At 52.5% G+C, this 24,188-nt stretch overlaps 2 protein-coding genes across 2 annotated transcripts in view; both read left to right on the top strand.

Moving 5' to 3' along the window:
* The window catches only part of LOC115850414 (pregnancy-associated glycoprotein 2-like), an 8,803-nt gene extending 609 nt beyond the window's left edge, over positions 1 to 8,194 (top strand). The window contains exons 2-9 of the mRNA XM_060304396.1: positions 649 to 820; positions 1,784 to 1,901; positions 1,996 to 2,114; positions 3,335 to 3,528; positions 4,677 to 4,793; positions 6,264 to 6,405; positions 6,493 to 6,591; positions 8,042 to 8,194. Of these exons, the coding sequence (XP_060160379.1) occupies positions 649 to 820; positions 1,784 to 1,901; positions 1,996 to 2,114; positions 3,335 to 3,528; positions 4,677 to 4,793; positions 6,264 to 6,405; positions 6,493 to 6,591; positions 8,042 to 8,194 (1,114 nt within the window). The remainder of the gene's footprint in view (positions 1 to 648; positions 821 to 1,783; positions 1,902 to 1,995; positions 2,115 to 3,334; positions 3,529 to 4,676; positions 4,794 to 6,263; positions 6,406 to 6,492; positions 6,592 to 8,041) is intronic.
* A 6,556-nt stretch (positions 8,195 to 14,750) lies between these two features.
* LOC115850413 (pregnancy-associated glycoprotein 2-like) lies at positions 14,751 to 23,442 on the top strand. The gene is made up of 9 exons (XM_060304395.1): positions 14,751 to 14,851; positions 15,964 to 16,114; positions 17,049 to 17,166; positions 17,266 to 17,384; positions 18,578 to 18,771; positions 19,914 to 20,030; positions 21,501 to 21,642; positions 21,743 to 21,841; positions 23,290 to 23,442. The coding sequence occupies exons 1-9, from the start codon at positions 14,751 to 14,753 to the stop codon at positions 23,440 to 23,442; spliced, it is 1,194 nt and encodes a 397-aa protein (XP_060160378.1).
* The last annotated feature ends 746 nt before the right edge of the window (positions 23,443 to 24,188 follow it).

The following is a 24,188-nucleotide window of genomic DNA, read 5'->3' as shown; positions in this document are numbered from 1 at the left end:
CGTTTTTTCTATTTTGACTCTTCCTTGCTTCTCTAGCTTCTAAATTTCCCTAATTTATTCCCCATCTCCTGGCTTCCTCTCTCACCCCTCTCTTCTGCTGGAGCCCTGGAGAAAGATCTGGAAGGCTACTTCTAGGCTGATTTACTTCTAACAAGCAGTGTGACCACAGCTAAGTCACAAACTCCCTGCATTTCAAATTCCTCCCCTGTAAAAAGAGGGTAATGATCCCCCTTCGGACTCCTTCCCAGAACTTCTTAGAAAAAGATACAGTGGGATGGCAATAGCAATGGGAAGGGCTGTCATTGTGGACACTTCTTACATATCAGGTACATTATATACATCATCTCACTTAATACCCAGAGCATTCTATACGGACGATAGGAGTTATATTCTACCTTTTATCTACCGAGGGGGAAACTGAGACTCCAAATGGTCATATGGCTTACCCAAGATTACACAACAGAACCTGTATTCAAACCTAGGTCTTTGTCATGGCCTTTTCATGGCATCCTGATATGAGAGGACACTCATAAAAGTGCTTGGAATATACACAGTGCCATTACAATGCAAGGTATGACAGTCGTACTATAACACAGACAGCTGATTGCTGACCCTTCTTTGTTTCCTTTTCCCAATGCTCGGTGAAAGAATCCCTCTAACAAAGATGAAGACCATGCGAGAAACCCTCAGGGAAAAAAACTTGCTGACAAACTTCCTGTTGAAGAACAATGGCAACTGGTCCCAGAATGTTGGCAACAGGTCCCAGAATGTCGCCTATTACCCGAAAATGACTCTTCATCCCCTGAGGAACTACCTGGATGTGAGTGTGTTGGGTGGATGGCACTCTACAGCGCCCCCTGGTGCTCTGGCCTGGCACTGGGGTTCATCTGGAGGCGCCAGGCAGTGTGGTGGGGCTAGGGCTCCTGCAGGAAGCAGAAACTCTGGGGAATACGGACCCCATTCCCAGAGAAGAGGGCACTCTCATCCTCAACTCTTGGTCGGTGGTAACTGGGCTCGGCAATGACCAGGTGGCAGGTGAACACCCATTTCTTGCCAAAGATATGTCATTAGTTTGAGGGAGATTGTTCCTCCTGAACTAAGTGAGCCACTGAGTTACAGATGAAAGGTGAGCCGTGTCTGATCGAAAGATAAAGCCAACTGCAAATCAAGATTGAAACCCCAGGCGGACAAAGTTCAGCCTCCGCAGATCCAAGGACACCAGTAAAAAGTTACTGAGCCCCTATGGCCTGTGACGCCATAAAAATCTAACACTATGGTTATTGTTATTGATTTTAAAAAAGGTCTCGTCTCTTCCTCAAGAATGCATAGGACAGCCTGAGTGATAGGCAAAGAGTAAATACATGTTAAATAAAAGGGCCAGCAGCGTGGTGGTGATGGGACATGGTCTGAGTTCAGAGGAGGTGGCCTGGGGTGACCTAGGAGGGCCAACTGGAGAAAGAAACAGGCTGGGCCTTAAAGGGGGGACTGGAGAGCTTCTCAAATGAACGCACCAGGACTCGCCTGGAGGCCAGTGCTTAAAACTCTGCGCTCCCACTGCAGGGGGACCGGGTTTGATCCCTGGTCAGGGAACTAAGAGCCCGCATGGAGGAAAAGAAAGAAAAAAATCAAATGAAGGCACCGGTGTGAGCAGAGGCTGTGAGGTGGGGCGGTTGGAAAGTGATCTCAGGAGACACGGGACACCTCGATGGAAGCAGTGCTCTGGGAATCGAGGGCGGCCAGGGCAGCCAGGTCTGACCACACCACCCCTCCCCGGCCCCTGTAGCTAGCCTATGTCGGCAACATCACCATTGGAACGCCCCCTCAGGAGTTCAGGGTCGTCTTTGACACCGGCTCAGGTGACCTGTGGGTGCCCTCCATCTACTGCTACAGTCGCCCCTGCCGTGAGTACCGGCCCCCCCGCCCATCTTGTACTCCCCCTCCCACCCCCTTCTCCGTCCTTAGCACCTGACGGACACACATCTCTTGTGTTCGCAGGTACACACAAGCTCTTCAACCCTCACGCGTCCACCACCTTCCGGCTCTGGGGCCGGTCCATCGACCTCATCTACGGCTCCGGGAGGACCATTGGATTTCTTGGCTACGACACTGTTCGGGTAACTGGAAACCAGAAGCTGAGTCAGGGCTGGCCCTGGGAGCAACCGCAGCTTACAAAACAGATGCAGGCCCAACTGGGAGGGCCCGTCTTTCCCAAAGTCCCCTAGTGGTGGCCGCACACCCCACAGTGTTGTGTCCCTGCGGAGACAGTGTCCCTGCTGACACACAAACTCCCAGAAGGGCTGACCCAGAGAGTGGCTTGAGGTGTGGGTTTGCAGCTCCTTTGCCCATGAGCAGCTCAAGGTTCCTTTTGCTGGGAGCAGGGAGAGAGGGGAGAAAAGCACCCACTCTTATATCCTCAGGCTGTGCCAGGTACTTTCACGGTAATAACGCGTTTACTCCTGCAGCAACCCCACATAGCAAGTGCTATGATTAGCTCCACTAGACAGATGAGGGAACCGAGGTGCAGAAAGCCAGGGCCTTGCCAAGGTCAGGCATCAGGTAAACGGTGGAGCTGGGCTGGCCAGTCAGGATTCATCAGGTGTGCGGTACTTGGGGAGAGGATAAAACTGATCTTGGGCGGTTGCGGGGAACTGAGGGCTTCGGGAATCCAGACAGGGAAAGCAGGGGGCCACAGATGTGGGAAGGGCCTGATAAATGGGGGTCCACGAGAGGGGGCCTTTGAGTGTCTAATAAAATGTATTGCCTGCATCCCCCAAAGGGCCTGAGTTCTCTCTCTCTCTCTCTCTCTCTCTCACACACACACACAGACACACATGCACATGCACACACACATCCCCAAAGCGTGTTTCCCAGGCAGAATTTTCATAAGCACCCTGGCAGCGACATTGTAAAATGGGCTTCTGTCTTTCTGGGCGGATGCAAATTCCACGATGCACTGCGACGAATTCAGTCCATTTCTGTCATCAGATCACAGTGATGTCAAAGAGAAGACTATCCTGCTCTCTACTCATTCTGTCCTCCAGTGGGAACCATTTGGTCCTGTTGAGTCCCTGTTTTTCCACCTGCATAGGAAGCATGAGGCCAATTTCGCTCGCTTCACATGGTGTTTGCAGGATGGGCAGGTGTTGGTTCAAAGCCACAGCCCAGCACAAATGGAAGCCAAATTCCAGTCGCAGCTTGGTCTAACTATCTGAGGTCAACACAGGGCACAGCCAGGCCGCAGTTCTTCTCTGCGGTGCTCGTGGCATCTCCATCCCAGCCCAGTGCCAGCCCCCCTTCACAAACCTTTATGTGGGAACACTCCCCTCTCCCACAGATCGGGAAACTTATTGACATGGGCCAGCCATTTGGCCTGAGCAAGTTACAGTTTGGGATGGAAGATGCACCCTTTGATGGCATCCTGGGCTTGGGCTACCCCAGCCTCGCCACCCAAGGGACCACCCCCATCTTCGACACCCTGAGGAAACGAAGCCTCATTCCTCAGTCTGTCTTTGCCTTCTACTTGAGCAGGTAAGTCCGAACTGCACGAGCCCTCTCTCTAAGTCAGCTGTAAGATGCTTTCAGTTGCATGAAAAGTTGTAGCCCACCTGATTCAGAAGTTTCCTGAGAGACAGTCTAGCCCGGGATAACTATGGCCCCAGGGCCACATCTGGCCCTGCCACTGGTTTTTGTAAATAAAGTTTTATGAGGACACAAGCATGCTCATGGGCTCAGGGGCAGCAGCTTGGTCCAGGGGGTGTGAAGGGAAGAGGGAGAGCAGTGGAAGATACCAGGATACAGGTTGGAGGAAAAGGCAACAGGATGTGCTGATGGATTTCATATGGGAGGAAGGAGAGGGATGGTGGGAATGTTTCCTCCTCACTAACATTTTACCCGGATCTCAGAAGCAGCTACACAATTCGCAGGTGCCAGCGCGAAATGAAAACGTGGGACCTCTTGTTCAAAAAGTATTAAGAGGGGCTTCCCTGGTGGCGCAGTGGCTGGGAGTCCGCCTGCCGATGCAGGGGACGCGGGTTCGTGCCCTGGTCCGGGAGGATCCCACATGCCGCGGAGCCGCTGGGCCCGTGGGCCATGGCCGCTGAGCCTGCGCATCCGGAGCCTGTGCTCCGCAACGGGAGAGGCCGCAGCAGTGAGAGGCCCACGTACCGAAAAACATAAAAAATAAAAAAAGTATTAGGAATTTCAAGACAGGGATAGTAGAGGCTCAGGGCCCTGCTGAGTGTGAGGCCCCATGGGTGGCACAGGTCACACACGCTGGTGAAGCCAACCCTGGGTGAGCCTGAACCCACACCCTTGGCGCCCTCGAGCCTCGGCTTTTCTGAACAATGACAGGCTAGGCGAGGGGGCAGCCAGACCCCTCCGGCACGGTGTCCTCTGAGGGTATCTCTGAGCACTCTGGTTGCTGGAGGGGACCGGGCCCTCTTCAGAAGGGTGGGTGGTCGGAGCCCAGCCAGGCTGCCCAGCTTCGAACCCCTTCTGTGCCACTCACTAGTCGGTGACCCACCTCAGACAGGTCCTCAATCCCTCCGGGCCTCAATTTCCGTCTCTGTAAAATGGGGACCCTAATAGTGCCAAGGATGGGTGGAGAAGCACAGCCCTCAGACAGTGCCTGCCGTTATTCTCCTACAACGAGCCCTCCCTCTTCCTTCTCTCCTCAGCCGAAAGGAGAATGGCAGCATGTTGATGTTAGGCGGGGTGGACCACAGATACCATAAAGGAAAGCTCCAGTGGATACCAGTGTCCCGACCCCACTACTGGCAGATAACCATGAACCGGTAAGCCCCTCCCTCTGAGGGCCCCCCCAAGTGATGCTCCCACACGTGCACACGAACACATGCAGACACACAAAGAAACGCACAGACGCACAGTCACACACACAGACATACGCTCCACCCCCAAAGACACACGTGTAAGCACACGCACAGGCACACAGATACACACAAAAACACACACAGATACACACACCACCCATGGGTTCATAATCACCCCAGGCCCCTGACCAGGGCTCTGACCAGGGTCCTGAACAGGGTTCAGAGAGACATGTGCAGCCCAAGAGGGCTGCACCCACCACGCTGGAAGGCAGGGAGCACGGTTTGAAGACCCTGAAGTGCAGTGAAAAGAGGACCAGGGAGGATGTCACCAGCCTGAACAGGGTTGTGATAAGTTGACCAACTGTCTAGGGCTACCCGGGACCCAGGGAGCTCTCACTACACAAAACTACCAGTTTCAAAACAGGGAAAGTCCTGGACAAACCAGGAAAACTGGTTTCCTGAGGGAGAAACACCCCAGCAGTGGAGAGAGGTTGGCTGCATTCTTGAGACCTGAAAGCAACTCATACAAAGAGACACTCGCCCCACCCATAGCCACCCCCCATCCCGGGCACACAGTGGGGCAGGGGCTGTGACAGAGAGAATCAGGAAGCCGGGATCCAGGAGTGGCCTGAGAACAAGGGGCAATAACTGACGGGATTCTCAGTGATACCCTCAGACAGAAGCTTCCGTGTCCTTTGGAGGCCCCTGGGCTAGCTCAGGCATCGCCTGGCCGCGGGCCTCAGTGTCTGAGCTGTGTGAGTGGGCCATGCTGGGAGACAACCTCTCCCAGGGCAGCCTGTGTCTCCGACACCCCTACTCTCAGCATCTGCTGCCCCGGAGAACCTCCATCTTCACCGTGTGGCTTGACCCGTTATCGGTCACACAGCACATACAGGGCTCTGGTTGTTCCTCATCCACTTTTTCATTCATTCATTCATTCAACAAACATACATTGTGCATCCGCTGTGTGCTAGGCACTTGAGAGAGGCACTGAGGCTACAACTTGCCCTTACGTCTAGTAAGGCAGACGTACATGAAACGAGTCACACACATAATAATGAATTTCCACTTCTGTACATGCTAGTAATGAGGAACTCTACAGAGTGACCAGGACAGGAGCCTGATCTAGTCTGGGGGTGAAGACTTTCCTGAAAAACAGACAAGTAAGCTGGAACCTGGAAGATGACGAGAAATTAGCTAGACAAAGGGGATGGGGGTCTTCTAGGAAGGGCGAGCAGCACATGCCAAGGCCCTGAGGCACCAAAGAGCCTGACGCACTCAGGAGCTGAAAGGCAGTCAGCGAAGGTTAGGCGACCAGAGCAAAGGCAAACAGAGGCAGGGCGTGAGCTGAAGGGAGACAGTCAGGGAGGGGGGCGGTCATGGGGGGAGACTTCACAGTGATCCTGGTGTCCACTCTGTCCCACTGTCTCTCAGCATCACCATAAACGGTGTGGCTTTTGGTTGTTGCCGCGGCTGCCAGGCCATTGTGGATACCGGGACGTCGTTCCTAGTTGGCCCAACTAGAGTGATCACCGCCATCCGAAGGCTCATCGGCGCCCGCCTTGTCAATAACGAGGTGAAGGGTCACGCCACAGGGTCACTCCGGGGCTCTCCACAAACCAGGGATCACCTGGGCCAACCTCTCTCCCTCTTTCTCTAACAGTATGCGGTTTCATGTAGCTATGTGGCTCGCCTGCCTACAATCATCTTCAGAATCAACGGCAACGACTACCCAGTGCCCCCTCAAGCCTACATCAGAAAGGTGAAGGGCCAACCCTGGTGGAATTGCAGGAACCCTTGGGCTCCTGCTTGCAGGAGGGGGCCCTCTGCAGGGCAAGCCACACCATTGCAGATGCCACGGAGCCCCTGTGGCTGGGCCAGTGCCTCCCACAAAACCAACCACTTGAGAGTAAGGGGCAGTCTGGGACTTCCATCATCCTGAAATAAATGGAACACTGCCCCGTGCTGGCCTGGTGCGAGGCACAAGGAGAAGGGAACACTAAGGGCCTCTGCCCTCAAAGAGCTTCAGTTCAACCTGAGCCCTCAGATAGATGAACACGGAAAGTCAGCTCTAGCAATCCCTGCAATAGGCCAAGGGACAAGTGGGGTGGGTGGCCACAGTCTCAGTGTGTTGTCCCACCATAATGGTTAACGGTCTCCCTCCCACCTCGAAGGTGTCCTGCTTTGGATGACAAATTACATGGCGACCCTCGTCCTCGCCTGCGACTTCCCCTTGCTAAGCCCCACTTCCCACTCTGTGAGTTGGGGTACCAGACCCCTCTGTGGGGAGGCTGCATGCTCCCGTGAATTAAGGGTGCACAGTGACCGCACGGCCCTTGCACAGGGTTGAGGCTTAATGTCAGTTCCCTGTGGGAGTTCAGAGGAGGCTGATGGCCTCAAAGAAGGCTTTGAGGAAGAAAGGGAATGTCAGTCATTCTAAACCCCCAGCCTCATGGAGGCACGAGGAGGCCTGCATGGGTCCAGGCGAAGCTACACTGGACCCCATGCAAATGGCACCCCCAGGGGCTGAGCCGAGGGGTGCCGGGCGCAGATTAGAGTGATGAGGGCTGTACACAAGGGGAGCACCAGGGTGAGTCACCCAACCCGGCCTGGAGTGGTCAGGGAGGGTGAGCGTGGGGCCAGGAAGCCTTCCTAGAGGGGCTGAGCGCAGTCTCTAAGAACGGGTCGTGGGGAAGAGGGAGAAGCAAAGGCATTCCCTGCAGAGGAAACGGCGAGCAGGGTCAGAAGGAGTGAGGGGAATTACAGGCCATTCTTGCTCTTGTTTAACATTTTATTCAAGTATAGTTGATATACAGTGTTTTGTTGATTTCTGCTGTACAGCAAACTGACTCTGTTATACATGTGTTTGTATCCTTTTTCTTCTTCTTTTCCACTAGTTGATCACGGGAGCTTGAATAGAGCTCCCTGGGCTCTACAGCAGGGCCTTGTCGTTCACCCATCCTCTCTATAGTGCTTTGCATCTGCTCATCCCAAACTCCCGCCCTCCCCTCCCCCAGCCCCTCTCCCTCATGGCAACCACATGCCTTGGCCGTTCTTGGTCTTGGATGGGCACCCCACTTCCGCAGCTGCTGAGAGAGCCACTTGGTTCTTACCAAAGGAGGGAGATAAAACCGAGAAGCTGTGGCTCCGGATGCCGAGAGGGTGGCAGGTAAGGGCTCAGGCTGACTGCTGTGCATTTCCGTCTCCCCCAGAGCCTTCGGGGCCAATGCCTCAGCACCTTGGCAGCGGGCACAGAGAGCATGAGCCGCTCGGAGACCTGGATCCTGGGCGACGTCTTCCTGAGGCTGTATTTCTCGGTTTACGATCGGGGAAACAACAGGGTTGGCCTGGCTCCCGCAGTGTAAAGGCTGGGGCCGCTTCAGCAGTCAGGCCCCCTCCAAACACACACTCACTCACACGTAGGGCACTCCCACCCAGGGATGGCGGTGGACTGTGGTGCTCTGCAAAGCCCCGTTCTCAGCAAAGAATAAAAGTTTCCATTCTCAACAGTGTTAAGACAAATGGGTGCCTCTCTTTGGGTCGGGGAGGTGCATCATGACCGGGCAGGATCTGAACCACAAGTGAGAGGAGCCCAACTGCAAGTGGCTTCAAGGAAAGGGGAGACTTACTGGAAGGACACTGGGGATCCGGGACACAGGAACCACAGCAGAGGCGAAGATCTCAGTGACTGGACCCAAGGAATCAGAAGCCATCAGCTCCCTCTTTCTCTCCCTCACTCTTTCCCGTCTCTCATCTTTGATTCTCTTAGCCTGACAACTTTCTTCCCTCACACTTCTACACATATATCCCTATCGCGTCTAATCCCTAAGGAAAGAAGCTCAGAAAAACCTCAGGATACCAAGGAGGGCTCTGATTGGGCCACCTCAGATCACGTGTCCAGCCCTGGAGCAACCATCCTGGCGGGGGGCTTGGGGGTACTATGATTGGCTTTACTTGATCACGTGGCCCTGCCCAACGTGATTGACAGTCTCCTCCAGCACCACGTGACTGCAGCTGGGGCGAGGCAGGCCCCAAGGAAGTGGCCGCGAGTGTTCTAGACAGTGGAAGAGTTTGTGATGGCCCCCACCAACTCCGCCCCCTCCTCTTTCAGAGGGATGGTAACGGGTAATAAAAATACCTTCTACCCTTCCCATCTCACAGGACCTTTGGCAGTGGCCTGCTCCAGGGGGGTTCTGGGTGAGGCCCTTCAAGCTGAGATGGTTCCCGTTTGTCCCCCCACCCCAGTCACCAGCTCTCTGCCAGTGTCACACCTGCAGTGTCCTTTCCAGTCCCACTTCCCAAGTGATGGGCCGTGTGGATCCCTGAGCCATGCCCACCCCTCCAGGGCCCAGCATGCTCCTTCCCTTGGCCTCCAAGGCTGCTGGCGAGGATGCCACGCATGCAAAGGGGCCCCAGGGCGCACTAAGCCTTCAGCGTTTCTCAGCTTCCTCCAGGGGCAGAGCTACAAACCACTGGTTCGAGCTGCCATGGTTTGGCACATTTGGAGTGGAAGCATCACTTCTTCCCACCTGGAAGCAGAGGCCCAGGCTGGGGACAGCAGGGGTCAGAGGTGGAGGGAGACCCACGTGAGAGAAGGAGCAGGGAAGAATAAACAAGGTGGAAAACACAGCCCACACAATGCACGGTATGGGCCTTTACTCGGGCAAGACAGATCAGCGAAAGGGACGACGGCCTTCCTTCCTCATCTCTCCATTCAGGACAAATTTACTGAGCACCTACTATGTGCCAGGTGCTGGGGTGGACCCCAGGGATAGAGGGCTGGGTTAGGAACCCGCCACCGATTCATGGAGACACATAAAGAGACAACCCCCAATGGGAAGGGCCAGATGGAGAAAGCAACACAGGTGTGGGTAGGGGGCCAGAGGAGTGAGGGGCTTCCTCTTCAGGGACCAGGGAAAGGCTGCAGTCGGGCGAGAGGGGTCATTCACTTCAGTCTTGTCACCCCACCCTGAAACTCACCCCTAAGCCTTGCAGTTACCTTCTCTGTGCACACCTGCCGTACGTCCACGGTTCCGTGTGCCTGGTCCCTCTGGGGTGGCCCTGGATTACGATCGGCTTCGGGGGGTGAAAGAGGACTGGTTGCAGAGCTGACAAAGGGGGAAAAGGTGAGAGCAGAAATGGCATTTTTTTTAAAACAGCAAATGTCATGCATGGGCTTAATGGAGACTCAAGTGAACAGTTTGTCAAACTCATTTTCCAAGTGGTCTTCATGGAACCATAAGCAATGTCTCTGTTGGGGAGAAACTACCAATAAGAGTAAGAATAATAGCTCTGGTTAATTACATATGCATTTCACTGTCTCCCCATGAGCCCCTGCAGGGCATGACCCCCATTGTACAGATGAAGGAAGTCTCCTCCAATCTTGTGGCTGCAGTAGTGGTTACAGGCACATCGAAGGCCCTCAGTAAATACATGTTGAGTAAATGAATGGATGAATTAGTAGATGCTTCCACTAGAACGCACTGCTGCATCATGTCGGGACACATACGGTGTCAGCGTGGCTTACTGCCGTAATATCAAGCAGAAAGAGTCAGGCTTTGCCTCCCTAGATGAGCCTAAGGCCAGGGCTGGAGCTGTGTGGGTTAATGAGCCCACTGTTCCTGAGGCTCTATATTTGTAGCCTGTGCTACCAACATGAGGAGAAATTCTGATCACCATCAACTTTTTAATTTTATTTCTATTTTTTTGTCTGCGCTGCATAGCATGTGGGATCTTAATTCCCCAACCAGGGTCAAACCCATGCCCTCTGCCTTGAAAGTGTGGACTCTTAACCACTGAACCGCCAAGGGAAGTCCCAAAGTCTGATCTTCGAAGCAACAATCTTCCCCCACCTTCCACTTTTATCCTTTACCCAATGCAGACCAAAGAGATTTATAGCCACCGGTGAGAGAAAAGGTAGAAAAAACAGGGAAAGATAGATCCTAAACACTTCTTGAAAGACTGTAAGTTGGTACAATCTTTTTGGAATGACTTGTTCTTAAAATATGTATAGTCTTGTCCCAGTAATTTTGCTTCTAAGGTTTATGCTAAAGCGATGATCAGAAGGACCCGCAAACATAAATAAGCAGGAAGTAGTCCTCAGAGTCTCCTACAAAAGGGAAAATCTGGGATGTCCCAGGCCCAGTAAACATAAAGTGTCCACAGCATAGATAGGTCATCATGCAACCAACTGCCTTAAAATTGTGTTTCAGCAGAACATTTAATGTTATGAGAAATCATTCCAATATGACATTGAGAGAAAAGAACAGAATACAAAACAGCATGATCCCAGGTTTGCTAAGCACATGGAAGACAGTGCGACGTACTCGCCAGGCACGTACATCCTGGAGCTTTTCTGCCTGGGTTCAAATCCCACCTCTGACCCTTACCAGTCATGTGACCTTGGTAAGTTCATCTCTGGACATCAGTTTCCTATTCTGTAAATTTGGGATAAGCTCAGTTCCTCCCTCACTAATCATCAAGAAAATGCAAATCAAATGACAATGAGATACCATCTCCCACCAGTTAGGATGGTCATTATCAAAAAACAGAAGATAACAAGTGTTGAAGAGGATGTGGAACCCTGTACACTGTTGGCGGGGATGTAAAATGGTGTAGCCGCTGGAAAACAGAATGGAGGTTCCTCAAAAACTTAAAAAGAGAATTACTGTTTGATCCAGCAATCCCACTTCTGGGTATGTATTCCAAAAAATTCACACCATGGTCTCAATTGGGTATTTGTCCTGTCTTGTACGTTGCAACATCATTCACAATAGCCAAGATGCAGAAACAACTTAGCTCCATCAACAGTTGAATGGATAAAGGAAATGTGGTAGAGACATAGAATGGAATATTATTCGGCCTTTCAAAATATATATTTATTATTTATTTCGCTGTGCCGGGTCTTTGTTTCGGCGCTCGGGATTCTCAGTTGCGGCATGCAGGATCTTTAGCTGCATCATGTGAACTCTTCATTGTGGCATGTGGGACCTAGTTCCCTGACCAGGGATCAAACCCAGGCCCCCTGCACTGGGAGCCCGGAGTCTTATCCACTGCGCCACCAGGGAAGTCCCGGTCATGGTTTTTTATATATTTAATTTTGTTTCAGTCGATTTGATGTGATGCTAAAATTGTCCCACTTTGGCCTTTTTATATGGATTCCTAAACTTTTTGTCCAGCCCCCGGTGATCTTTGAAGGCCCTCACCTTTCTGGTCCTTCAAGATTCCCAGGCTTATCTTGTGCATTTCTTGGCCCAGCCCTGAAATCAACCATCTCTTCAAGAATCTCTGTATCTTCTGGTGGGAAAGGGTGTTCAGAGGCCACAGGCTAGGCCTCAGGATAGTCACTAAGTCCCTGTTATCAAGTTGCCATTGCTTCTAGGCTTTTCAGTGGTCAGACCCAGAAAGTCGAGATTTTATTTAAAAAGAAAAAGAAAATAATTAATTGGTACAAACTTATACTTCCAATTCAAGTTTTCAGACCGCAGGGTTTTACTGAAGCTTTTTGTTTCATACGTAAACATCTTTTCTCTCTTCCACTGGAAGTCGTGCTTCATGACCACATTAGCATTAGTTACTTACTTGCTTTAACCTGTAACATACATAAGATACTCTCAAAATAGCAGTAGCAACATCACCAACAATAAGGTGCTGGATATAGTTTCAGATTTCTTTGGTTTTTTGTTTTGGGTTTGGTTTTGGAGGGAGGATGTGTTTGTGTGTTTGTCTTTGTTCTTAGAAGATATCCCACTCCGAATGTAGGTCAAAGTTCTGCATTTTAAAGCCACTTAAGTAATGTTTTGTTGTGTGCGGCTGGGTCACCAACTTGGTAGAATTAGGCTCATTTGTCTTAGTTCTCAATTTCGACAGATGTGTTTATCTCTTCTTTGATTCTGGAACACATGTACATGGTTGCAAAGTCAAACTATAAGAAGAAAAATCACACTTCTGTCCCTGCCCCTCCCCCATAAATTACAATTTTTTTCCTTTAGTCTTTGGCTTATTCTTCCACTCTTTCTTATTGAAAATAGACATATACACGTATGTAAAAGTAACAAACTAGAAGCACTTCTCCGGTTCCCCTTTTTTAAAAACTAAACAGTACACCCTGAAGATCTCACCCTCCACGCCTCCCTCCATCTGCATCATGCCCAGTTGTTCGGATGCCCTGTGCCTTACTCAACACTCCCCCATGGATGGTCACTACAGGTAAGTTTCTAACTTCTGCTTTTACAAACAGTGTTGCAGTGAATGGCTTGTACATATGTCTTTTTGTATTTTTGCCAGTGTATCTTTGGGATGGATCCCTAGAAGTAGAATTGCTGAGCTAAATGGTATAGTGTGTGTCACTTGCTAGTTGCCGTCAGATACCCTGCGTAGGGACTGAAACGCCAAAACTGAATTTTAACAACATTCAAAAATGAGTAGGAAGACGCAGCACCCAATCTATCACCCACCTGGTGGCCAGGCCAGCCTCCCGTTGTTCTACCCGAGGGACAGGCCTGGATAGATCTCACGCAGGAACACCCACGTCCTGGGAAGCCTGGAAGGAACCATAAAACTCCATCATCTTCACTTTGGCTGGAATAACAGTTTAACAGGTAGCCCTGTTCACCTCAGGCTGAGCAGGAGCTCTGAGTGGTCTCTTTTGTCTTCTTTGACTGATAAGACACTTAGAAGTTATTTCTTTGCATGCTTGGTTTGGTAGAGAAAATGTTTCAAGGCATGGACCCTAGTGGGGAATTATACCAGATGCTCAGCAAGTGGACATTATTAAATTCATTGGTTTATATGACCCTGGTAATCTTTCTTTACATAAGGAAGGAAAATTAACGTGGTTCAGATGCATTCGGTCTCTTACTCATTCGACCAACATGAATTGAACCCCCTCTCTGTCCCCTCTCTACTCCCACCTCTAGGCCAGAAACAAAAACCTGCACAGCCTACAGGCTGAATCCAGCACACAGTTAGTTGTTTGAGGTTTGGCTCACACTATGTTTTTTGAAAAAAACAAACAAAATTGGTCGCTAACATTTAAAATCAGGGGATTTTACATAAATATCCAGACTTCTAACTTCTCTTGAAAACTTGCCAACCAGCCGCTGGTGGGAGCTGAGGAGTGACTGCCCCCAGTGGTAGGGCATGTGCTGCCCTGTGTCCCTGGTGCCCGCCCAGCCCTTCCATTCATTTCTCTTGCCTCCTGAGTCATGAGTTTGTGAGAGCTTCCTTAGACTGCTAGCTCCCTGAAGATAAGAACCTCCTGTGTCTTACTTGACTTTGACTTTACAGCATCTACCCCGGACCCTAGCACACAGGGTCCTCCGTGTATGTTTGTTGGACGATATAAAGTATCTTGTGGATGCATGCATCACATTTCTCCCAATAGTGAAGCTGTGCAATTGTAATACTACTCTAGCCCAGACCTTTGATGCAGATTGACATCCTAGGTGCCCCTGAACTGTGCCATCTGTCCCACTACATAAAGCCACTCGCATGTCACTGGGCTGCCCCTAAAGTCTTCACTTTGCCATTTGAACTCTTTTCCTCCGAGCGATCTCCTCTCCAGCTGAGGACAACAACGCACGCTTCATGACCACATGAGATCACGAATGTCAAGCATGGCCCCTAGCATTGACTTTTATCACGTTGTTAGCAGTGTTTTATCTCCAAGTTGGCGACAGTCTCCCCACTCTTAGTTAATCCGTGCAGTTTAGTTTGGTTTTTCAGCCAAGCCCCAAGGAAGAGATTACAGTAGAAATCTCTGTATTCTGAGAATTTTCCAAGTCCACTCCCCACAGACACTGATGGAGGTAAAGATTGTATCGAGAGGTTTGTATTTCTAATCAGATCTATTAGTGGCCTAAAGGGGACAATTAGGGCATGTCAGAGCATATATAACTAGGAGCCCTTGGCCACCACTGCATGCTCAGAACTCACTCTTTCCTGAGTACTTGGACCCAGAAAAGAAGCATGAAGTGGCTTGGGATCCTTGGGCTGGTAGCCCTCTCAGAGTGCCTAGTCATGTAAGTGCGGGGACTGTAAGTGGCATCATCTCTCTTTCTGGGGTCTTCCTTGTCCTCTTATTCTTCCACCCATCAGGGTTAGAAGGGAATGTAATCATTCCCTGACACTCTTGAAGTTCAACTCTCACTTATTGATGAGTACCGTGCCATGGGCAACATGGGGCCCAAGGGTCTTGGGGTAGGCCTGCAGGGCTGCACAACTCTTGGGGTACCGTCACATCATGACCTATGTGAAAATGGCACTCCTTGGGATTGCTCAGTGCACAACCTGTGCAACTGTAAGTGTGGTCCTATGAACAGCATTTCTCCTGTGATTGCTTCTAGGTATTCTCTCTGCTCTCTCTGCATTTCTGTGTATGTGTCTGTGTCTTCATCTCTGTATCTCTCTCCTTTATCTCTCCATCCCCTTTGGATGGCTCTGTGCATGCAGAACTCTCTGAGTTTTCAGTTTTTTTGTTTTGTTTTGTTTTTTCTATTTTGACTCTTCCTTGCTTCTCTAGCTTCTTAATTTCCCTAATTTATTCCCCATCTCCTGGCTTCCTCTCTCACCCCTCTCTTCTGCTGGAGCCCTGGAGAAAGATCTGGAAGGCTACTTCTAGGCTGATTTACCTCTAACCAGCAGTGTGACCACAGCCAAGTCACAAACTCCCTGCATTTCAAATTCCTCCCCTGTAAAAAGAGGGTGATGATCCCCCTTCGGACTCCTTCCCAGAACTTCTTAGAAAAAGATACAGTGGGATGGCAATAGCAATGGGAAGGGCTGTCATGGTGGACACTTCTTACATATCAGGCACATTATATACATCATCTCACTTAATACCCAGAGCATTCTATACGGACGATAGGAGTTATATTCTACCTTTTTACCTACCGAGGGGGAAACTGAGACTCCAAATGGTCATATGGCTTACCCAAATTAAACAACAGAACCTGTATTCAAACCTAGGCATTTGCCATCGCCTTTGCATAGCGTCCTGATATGAGAGGACACTCATAAAAATGCTTGGAATATACACAGTGCCATTACAATGCAAGGTATGACAGTCGTACTATAACACAGACAGCTGATTGCTGACCCTTCTTTGTTTCCTTTTCCCAATGCTCGGTGAAAGAATCCCGCTAACAAAGATGAAGACCATGCGAGAAACCCTCAGGGAAAAAAACTTGCTGACAAACTTCCTGTTGAGGAACAATGACGACAGGTCCCAGAATGTCGCCCATGACCCAAAATTGTCTCTTCATCCCCTGAGGAACTACCTGGATGTGAGTGTGTTGGGTGGATGGCACTCTACAGCGCCCCCTGGTGCTCTGGCCTGGCACTGGGGTTCATCTGGAGGCGCCAGGCGGTGTGGTGGGGCTAGGGCTCCTGCAGGAAGCAGAAACACTGGGGAATATGGACCCCATTCCCAGAGAAGAGGGCACTCTCATCCTCAACTCTTGGTCGGTGGTAACTGGGCTCGGCAATGACCAGGTGGCAGGTGAACACCCATTTCTTGCCAAAGATATGTCATTAGTTTGAGGGAGATTGTTCCTCCTGAACTAAGTGAGCCACTGAGTTACAGATGAAAGGTGAGCCGTGTCTGATCGAAAGATAAAGCCAGGCGGACAAAGTTCAGCCTCCGCAGATCCAAGGACACCAGTAAAAAGTTACTGAGCCCCTATGGCCTGTGATGCCATAAAAATCTAACACTATGGTTATTGTTATTGATTTTAAAAAAGGTCTCGTCTCTTCCTCAAGAATGCATAGGACAGCCTGAGCGATAGGCAAAGAGTAAATACATGTCAAATAAAAGCGTGGTGGTGATAGGACATGGTCTGAGTTCAGAGGAGGTGGCCTGGGGTGACCTAGGAGGGCCAACTGGAGAAAGAAACAGGCTGGGCCTTAAAGGGGGGACTGGAGAGCTTCTCAAATGAACGCACCAGGACTCGCCTGCAGGCCAGTGCTTAAGACTCTGCGCTCCCACTGCAGGGGGACCGGGTTCGATCCCTGGTCAGGGAACTAAGAGCCCGCATGGAGGAAAAGAAAGAAAAAAATCAAATGAAGGCACCGGTCTGAGCAGAGGCTGTGAGGTGGGGCGGTTGGAAAGTGATCTCAGGAGACACGGGACACCTCGAGGGAAGCAGTACTCTGGGAATCGAGGGCGGCCAGGGCAGCCAGGTCTGACCACACCACACCCCCCCTCCCCGGCCCCTGTAGCTAGCCTATGTCGGCAACATCACCATTGGAACGCCCCCTCAGCAGTTCAAGGTCGTCTTTGACACCGGCTCAGCTGACTTGTGGGTGCCTTCCACCTACTGCGACAGTCGCCCCTGCTGTGAGTACCTGCCCCCCCCCCCCGCCCATCTTGTACTCCCCCTCCCACCCCCTTCTCCGTCCTTGGCACCTGACGGACACACATCTCTTGTGTCCGCAGATACACACAATGTCTTCAACCCTCACGCGTCCACCACCTTCCGGCTCTCGGGCTTCCCCGTCGACCTCACCTACGGCTCCGGGAGGATGGTTGGATTTCTTGGCTACGACACTGTTCGGGTAACTGGAAACCAGAAGCCGAGTCAGGGCTGGCCCTGGGAGCAACCGCGGCTTACAAAACAGATGCAGGCCCAACTGGGAGGGCCCGTCTTTCCCAAAGTCCCCTAGTGGTGGCCGCCCACCCCACAGTGTTGTGTCCCTGGGGAGACAGTGTCCCTGCTGACACACAAACTCCCAGAAGGGCTGACCCAGAGAGTGGCTTGAGGTGTGGGTTTGCAGCTCCTTTGCCCATGAGCAGCTCAAGGTTCCTTTTGCTGGGAGCAGGGAGAGAGGGGGAAAAAGCACCCACTCTTATATCCTCAGGCTGTGCCAGGTACTTTCACGGTAATAACGCGTTTACTCTTGCAGCAACCCCACATAGCAAGTGCTATGATTAGATTAGCTCCACTAGACAGATGAGGGAACCGAGGTGCAGAAAGCCAGGGCCTTGCCAAGGTCAGGCATCAGGTAAACGGTGGAGCTGGGCTGGCCAGTCAGGATTCATCAGGTGTGCGGTACCTGGGGAGAGGATAAAACTGATCTTGGGCGGTTGCGGGGAACTGAGGGCTTCGTAAATCCAGACAGGGAAAGCAGAGGGCCACAGACGTGGGAAGGGCCTGATAAATGGGGGTCCACAAGAGGGGGCCTTTGAGAGCCTAGTGAAAACTATAGCCTGCATCCCCCAAAGGGCCTGAGTATTCTCTCTCTCTCTCACACACGCAGACGCACATCCCCAAAGCGTGTTTCCCAGGCAGAATTTTCATAAGCACCCTGGCAGCGCCATTGTAAAATGGGCTTCTGTCTTTCTGGGCGGATGCAAATTCCACGATGCATTGCGACGAATTCAGTCCATTTCTGTCATCAGATCACAGTGATGGCAAAGAGAAGACTCTCCTGCTCTCTACTCATTCTGTCCTCCAGTCGGAACCATTTGGTCCTGTTGAGTCCCTGTTTTTCCACCTGCACAGGAAGCATGTGGCCAATTTCGCTCACTTCACATGGTGTTTGCAGGATGGGCAGGTGTTGGTTCAAAGCCACAGCCCAGCACAAATGGAAGCCAAATTCCAGTCGCAGCTTGGTCTAACTATCTGAGGTCAACACAGGGCACAGCCAGGCCGCAGTTCTTCTCTGCGGTGCTCGTGGCATCTCCATCCCAGCCCAGTCCCAGCCCCACTTCCCAAACCTTTATGTGGGAACACTCTCCTCTCCCACAGATCGGGAAACTTGTCGATGTGGTCCAGCCGTTTGCCCTGAGCAAGGCGCAGTATGGGTTGGAGCATGCACCCTTTGATGGCATCCTGGGCTTGGGCTACCGCAGCCTCGCCATCCAAGGGACCATCCCTGTCTTCGACAACCTGAAGAGACGAGGCGTCATTTCTCAGTCTGTCTTTGCCTTCTACTTGAGCACGTAAGTCTGAACTGCACAAGCCCTCTCTCTAAGTCAGCTGTAAGATGCTTTCAGTTGCATGAAAAGTTGTAGCCCAGCTGATCCAGAAGTTTCCTGAGAGACAGTCTAGCCCGGGATAACTATGGCCCCAGGGCCACATCTGGCCCTGCCACTGGTTTTTGTAAATAAAGTTTTATGAGAACACAAGCATGCTCATGGGCTCAGGGGCAGCAGCTTGGTCCAGGGGGGTGTGAAGGGAAGAGGGAGAGCAGTGGAAGATACCAGGATACAGGTTGGAGGAAAAGGCAACAGGATGTGCTGATGGATTTCACATGGGAGGAAGGAGAGGGATGGTGGGAATGTTTCCTCCTCACTAACATTTTACCAGGAGCCCAGAAGCAGCTACACAATTCGCAGGCGCCAGCACGAAATGAAAACGTGGGACCTCTTGTTCAAAAAGTATTAGGAGGGGCTTCCCTGGTGGCGCAGTGGTTGGGAGTCCGCCTGCCGATGCAGGGGACGCGGGTTCGTGCCCTGGTCCGGGAAGATCCCACATGCCGCGGAGCGGCTGGGCCCGTGAGCCATGGCCGCTGAGCCTGCGCGTCCGGAGCCTGTGCTCCGCAACGGGAGAGGCCGCAGCAGTGAGAGGCCCGCGTACCGCTAAAAATAAAAAAAGTATTAGGAATTTCAAGACAGGGATAGCAGAGGCTCAGGGCCCTGCTGAATGTGAGGCCCCATGGGTGGCACAGGTCACACACGCTGGTGAAGCCAACCCTGGGTGAGCCTGAACCCACACCTTTGGTGCCCTCGGGCCTCGGCTTTTCTGAACAATGACAGGCTAGGCGAGGGGGCAGCCAGACCCCTCCGGCACGGTGTCCTCTGAGGGTATCTCTGAGCACTCTGGTTGCTGGAGGGGACCGGGCCCTCTTCAGAAGGGTGGGTGGTCGGAGCCCAGCCAGGCTGCCCAGCTTCAAACCCCTTCTGTGCCACTCACTAGTCGGTGACCCACCTCGGACAGGTCCTCAATCCCTCCGGGCCTCAATTTCCGTCTCTGTAAAATGGGGACCCTAATAGTGCCAAGGATGGGTGGAGCAGCACAGCCCTCAGACAGTGCCTGCCGTTATTCTCCTACAACGAGCCCTCCCTCTTCCTTCTCTCCTCAGCCAGAAGGAGAATGGCAGCATTGTGATGTTAGGCGGGGTGGACAACAGCTACCACAAAGGAAAGCTCCAGTGGATACCAGTGTCCCGACCCCACTACTGGCAGATAACCATGAACCGGTAAGCCCCTCCCTCTGAGGGCCCCCCCAAGTGATGCTCCCACACGTGCACACGGACACATGCAGACACACAAAGAAACGCACAGACGCACAGTCACACACACAGACATACGCTCCACCCCCAAAGACACACGTGTAAGCACACGCACAGGCACACAGATACACACAAAAACACACACAGATACACACACCACCCATGGGTTCATAATCACCCCAGGCCCCTGACCAGGGCTCTGACCAGGGTCCTGAACAGGGTTCAGAGAGACGTGTGCAGCCCAAGAGGGCTGCACCCACCACGCTGGAAGGCAGGGAGCACGGTTTGAAGACCCTGAAGTGCAGTGAAAAGAGGACCAGGGAGGATGTCACCAGCCTGAACAGGGTTGTGATAAGTTGACCAACTGTCTAGGGCTACCCGGGACCCAGGGAGCTCTCACTACACAAAACTACCAGTTTCAAAACAGGGAAAGTCCTGGACAAACCAGGAAAACTGGTTTCCTGAGGGAGAAACTCCCCAGCAGTGGAGAGAGGTTGGCTGCATTCTTGAGACCTGAAAGCAACTCATACAAAGAGACACTCGCCCCACCCATAGCCACCCCCCATCCCGGGCACACAGTGGGGCAGGGGCTGTGACAGAGAGAATCAGGAAGCCGGGATCCAGGAGTGGCCTGAGAACAAGGGGCAATAACTGACGGGATTCTCAGTGATACCCTCAGACAGAAGCTTCCGTGTCCTTTGGAGGCCCCTGGGCTAGCTCAGGCATCGCCTGGCCGCGGGCCTCAGTGTCTGAGCTGTGTGAGTGGGCCATGCTGGGAGACAACCTCTCCCAGGGCAGCCTGTGTCTCCGACACCCCTACTCTCAGCATCTGCTGCCCCGGAGAACCTCCATCTTCACCGTGTGGCTTGACCCGTTATCGGTCACACAGCACATACAGGGCTCTGGTTGTTCCTCATCCACTTTTTCATTCATTCATTCATTCAACAAACATACATTGTGCATCCGCTGTGTGCTAGGCACTTGAGAGAGGCACTGAGGCTACAACTTGCCCTTACATCTAGTAAGGCAGACGTACATGAAACGAGTCACACACATAATAATGACTTTCCACTTCGGTACATGCTAGTAATGAGGAACTCTACAGAGTGACCAGGACAGGAGCCTGATCTAGTCTGGGGGGGAGGACTTCCCTGAAAAAATGACAAGTAAGCTGGAACCTGGAAGATGAGGAGAAATTAGCTAGACAAAGGGGATGGGGGTCTTCTAGGAAGGGCGAGCAGCACATGCCAAGGCCCTGAGGCACCAAAGAGCCTGATGCACTCAGGAGCTGAAAGGAAGTCAGCGAAGGTTAGGCGACCAGAGCAAAGGCAAACAGAGGCAGGGCGTGAGCTGAAGGGAGACAGTCAGGGAGGGGGGCGGTCATGGGGGGAGACTTCACAGTGATCCTGGTGTCCACTCTGTCCCACTGTCTCCCAGCATCACCATGAACGGTGTGGTTTATGGTTGTGTCCGCGGCTGCCAGGCCATTTTGGATACCGGGACCTCGTTTGTGCTCGGCCCGAGCCGACTGGTCACCGCCATCCAGATGCTCATCAGCGCCAGCCCTGTCGGTCACGAGGTGACGGGTCACGCCACGGGGTCACGAGGTGAAGGGTCACGCCACAGGGTCACGCACCAGGGATCACCTGGGCCAACCTCTCTCCCTCTTTCTCTAACAGTATGCGGTTTCATGTAGCTATGTGGCTCGCCTGCCTACAATCATCTTCAGCATCAACGGCAACGACTACCCAGTGCCCCCTCAAGCCTACATCAGAAAGGTGAAGGGCCAACCCTGGTGGAATTACAGGAACCCTTGGGCTCCTGCTTGCAGGAGGGGGCCCTCTGCAGGGCAAGCCACACCATTGCAGATGCCACGGAGCCCCTGTGGCTGGGCCAGTGCCTCCCACAAAACCAACCACTTGAGAGTAAGGGGCAGTCTGGGACTTCCATCATCCTGAAATAAATGGAACACTACCCCGTGCTGGCCTGGTGCGAGGCACAAGGAGAAGGGAACACTAAGGGCCTCTGCCCTCAAAGAGCTTCAGTTCAACCTGAGCCCTCAGATAGATGAACACGGAAAGTCAGCTCTAGCAATCCCTGCAATAGGCCAAGGGACAAGTGGGGTGGGTGGCCACAGTCTCAGTGTGTTGTCCCACCATAATGGTTAACGGTCTCCCTCCCACCTCGAAGGTGTCCTGCTTTGGATGACAAATTACATGGCGACCCTCGTCCTCGCCTGCGACTTCCCCTTGCTAAGCCCCACTTCCCACTCTGTGAGTTGGGGTACCAGACCCCTCTGTGGGGAGGCTGCATGCTCCCGTGAATTAAGGGTGCACAGTGACCGCACGGCCCTTGCACAGGGTTGAGGCTTAATGTCAGCTCCCTGTGTGAGTTCAGAGGAGGCTGATGGCCTCAAGGAGGCTTTGAGGAAGAAAGGGAATGTCAGTCATTCTAAACCCCCAGCCTCATGGAGGCACGAGGAGGCCTGCATGGGTCCAGGCGAATCTGCACTGGACCCCGTGCAAATGGCACCCCCGGGGGCTGAGCCGAGGGGTGCCGGGCGCAGATTAGAGTGATGAGGGCTGTACACAAGGGGAGCACCAGGGTGAGTCACCCAACCCGGCCTGGAGTGGCCAGGGCGGGCGAGCGTGGGGCCAGGAAGCCTTCCTAGAGGGGCTGAGCGCAGTCTCTAAGAACGGGTCGTGGGGAAGAGGGAGAAGCAAAGGCATTCCCTGCAGAGGAAACGGCGAGCAGGGTCAGAAGGAGTGAGGGGAATTACAGGCCATTCTTGCTCTTTTTAACATTTTATTCAAGTATAGTTGATATACAGTGTTTTGTTGATTTCTGCTGTACAGCAAACTGACTCTGTTATACATGTGTTTGTATCCTTTTTCTTCTTCTTTTCCACTAGTTGATCACGGGAGCTTGAATAGAGCTCCCTGGGCTCTACAGCAGGGCCTTGTCGTTCACCCATCCTCTCTATAGTGCTTTGCATCTGCTCATCCCAAACTCCCGCCCTCCCCTCCCCCAGCCCCTCTCCCTCATGGCAACCACATGCCTTGGCCGTTCTTGGTCTTGGATGGGCACCCCACTTCCGCAGCTGCTGAGAGAGCCACTTGGTTCTTACCAAAGGAGGGAGATAAAACCGAGAAGCTGCGGCTCCGGATGCCGAGAGGGTGGCAGGTAAGGGCTCAGGCTGACTGCTGTGCATTTCCGTCTCCCCCAGAACCTTCAGGGCCAATGCCTCAGCAACTTTGGAGGGGGCACAGAGAACATGAGCCGCTCGGAGACCTGGATCCTGGGCGACGTCTTCCTGAGGCTGTATTTCTCGGTTTACGATCGGGGAAACAACAGGGTTGGCCTGGCTCCCGCAGTGTAAAGGCTGGGGCCGCTTCAGCAGTCAGGCCCCCTCCAAACACACACTCACTCACACGTAGGGCACTCCCACCCAGGGATGGCGGTGGACTGTGGTGCTCTGCAAAGCCCCGTTCTCAGCAAAGAATAAAAGTTTCCATTCTCAACAGTGTTAAGACAAATGGGTGCCTCTCTTTGGGTCGGGGAGGTGCATCATGACCGGGCAGGATCTGAACCACAAGTGAGAGGAGCCCAACTGCAAGTGGCTTCAAGGAAAGGGGAGACTTACTGGAAGGACACTGGGGATCCGGGACACAGGAACCACAGCAGAGGCGAAGATCTCAGTGACTGGACCCAAGGAATCAGAAGCCATCAGCTCCCTCTTTCCCTCCCTCACTCTTTCCCGTCTCTCATCTTTGATTCTCTTAGCCTGACAACTTTCTTCCCTCACACTTCTACACATATATCCCTATCGCGTCTAATCCCTAAGGAAAGAAGCTCAGAAAAACCTCAGGATACCAAGGAGGGCTCTGATTGGGCCACCTCAGATCACGTGTCCAGCCCTGGAGCAACCATCCTGGCGGGGGGCTTGGGGGTACTATGATTGGCTTTACTTGATCTCGTGGCCCTGCCCAACGTGATTGACAGTCTCCTCCAGCACCACGTGACTGCAGTTGGGGCGAGGCAGGCCCCAAGGAAGTGGCCGCGAGTGTTCTAGACAGTGGAAGAGTTTGTGATGGCCCCCACCAACTCCGCCCCCTCCTCTTTCAG

The sequence above is a fragment of the Globicephala melas genome, chromosome 8 (genome assembly GCF_963455315.2).
Source record: "Globicephala melas chromosome 8, mGloMel1.2, whole genome shotgun sequence".
NCBI lineage: Eukaryota > Metazoa > Chordata > Mammalia > Artiodactyla > Delphinidae > Globicephala > Globicephala melas.
The sequence above is the reverse complement of the archived record's forward strand: the minus strand, read 5'-3'. Positions and strand labels throughout refer to the sequence as shown.

Coding starts and splice junctions, on each gene's coding strand:
- LOC115850413 (XM_060304395.1), top strand. CDS start 14,751: ATGCTCAGAACTCACTCTTTCCTGAGTACTTGGACCCAGAAAAGAAGC. Junction 17,167..17,265: donor CTGCGACAGTCGCCCCTGCT/GTGAGTACCTGC, acceptor TTGTGTCCGCAG/ATACACACAATGTCTTCAAC. Junction 18,772..19,913: donor TTTGCCTTCTACTTGAGCAC/GTAAGTCTGAAC, acceptor TTCTCTCCTCAG/CCAGAAGGAGAATGGCAGCA.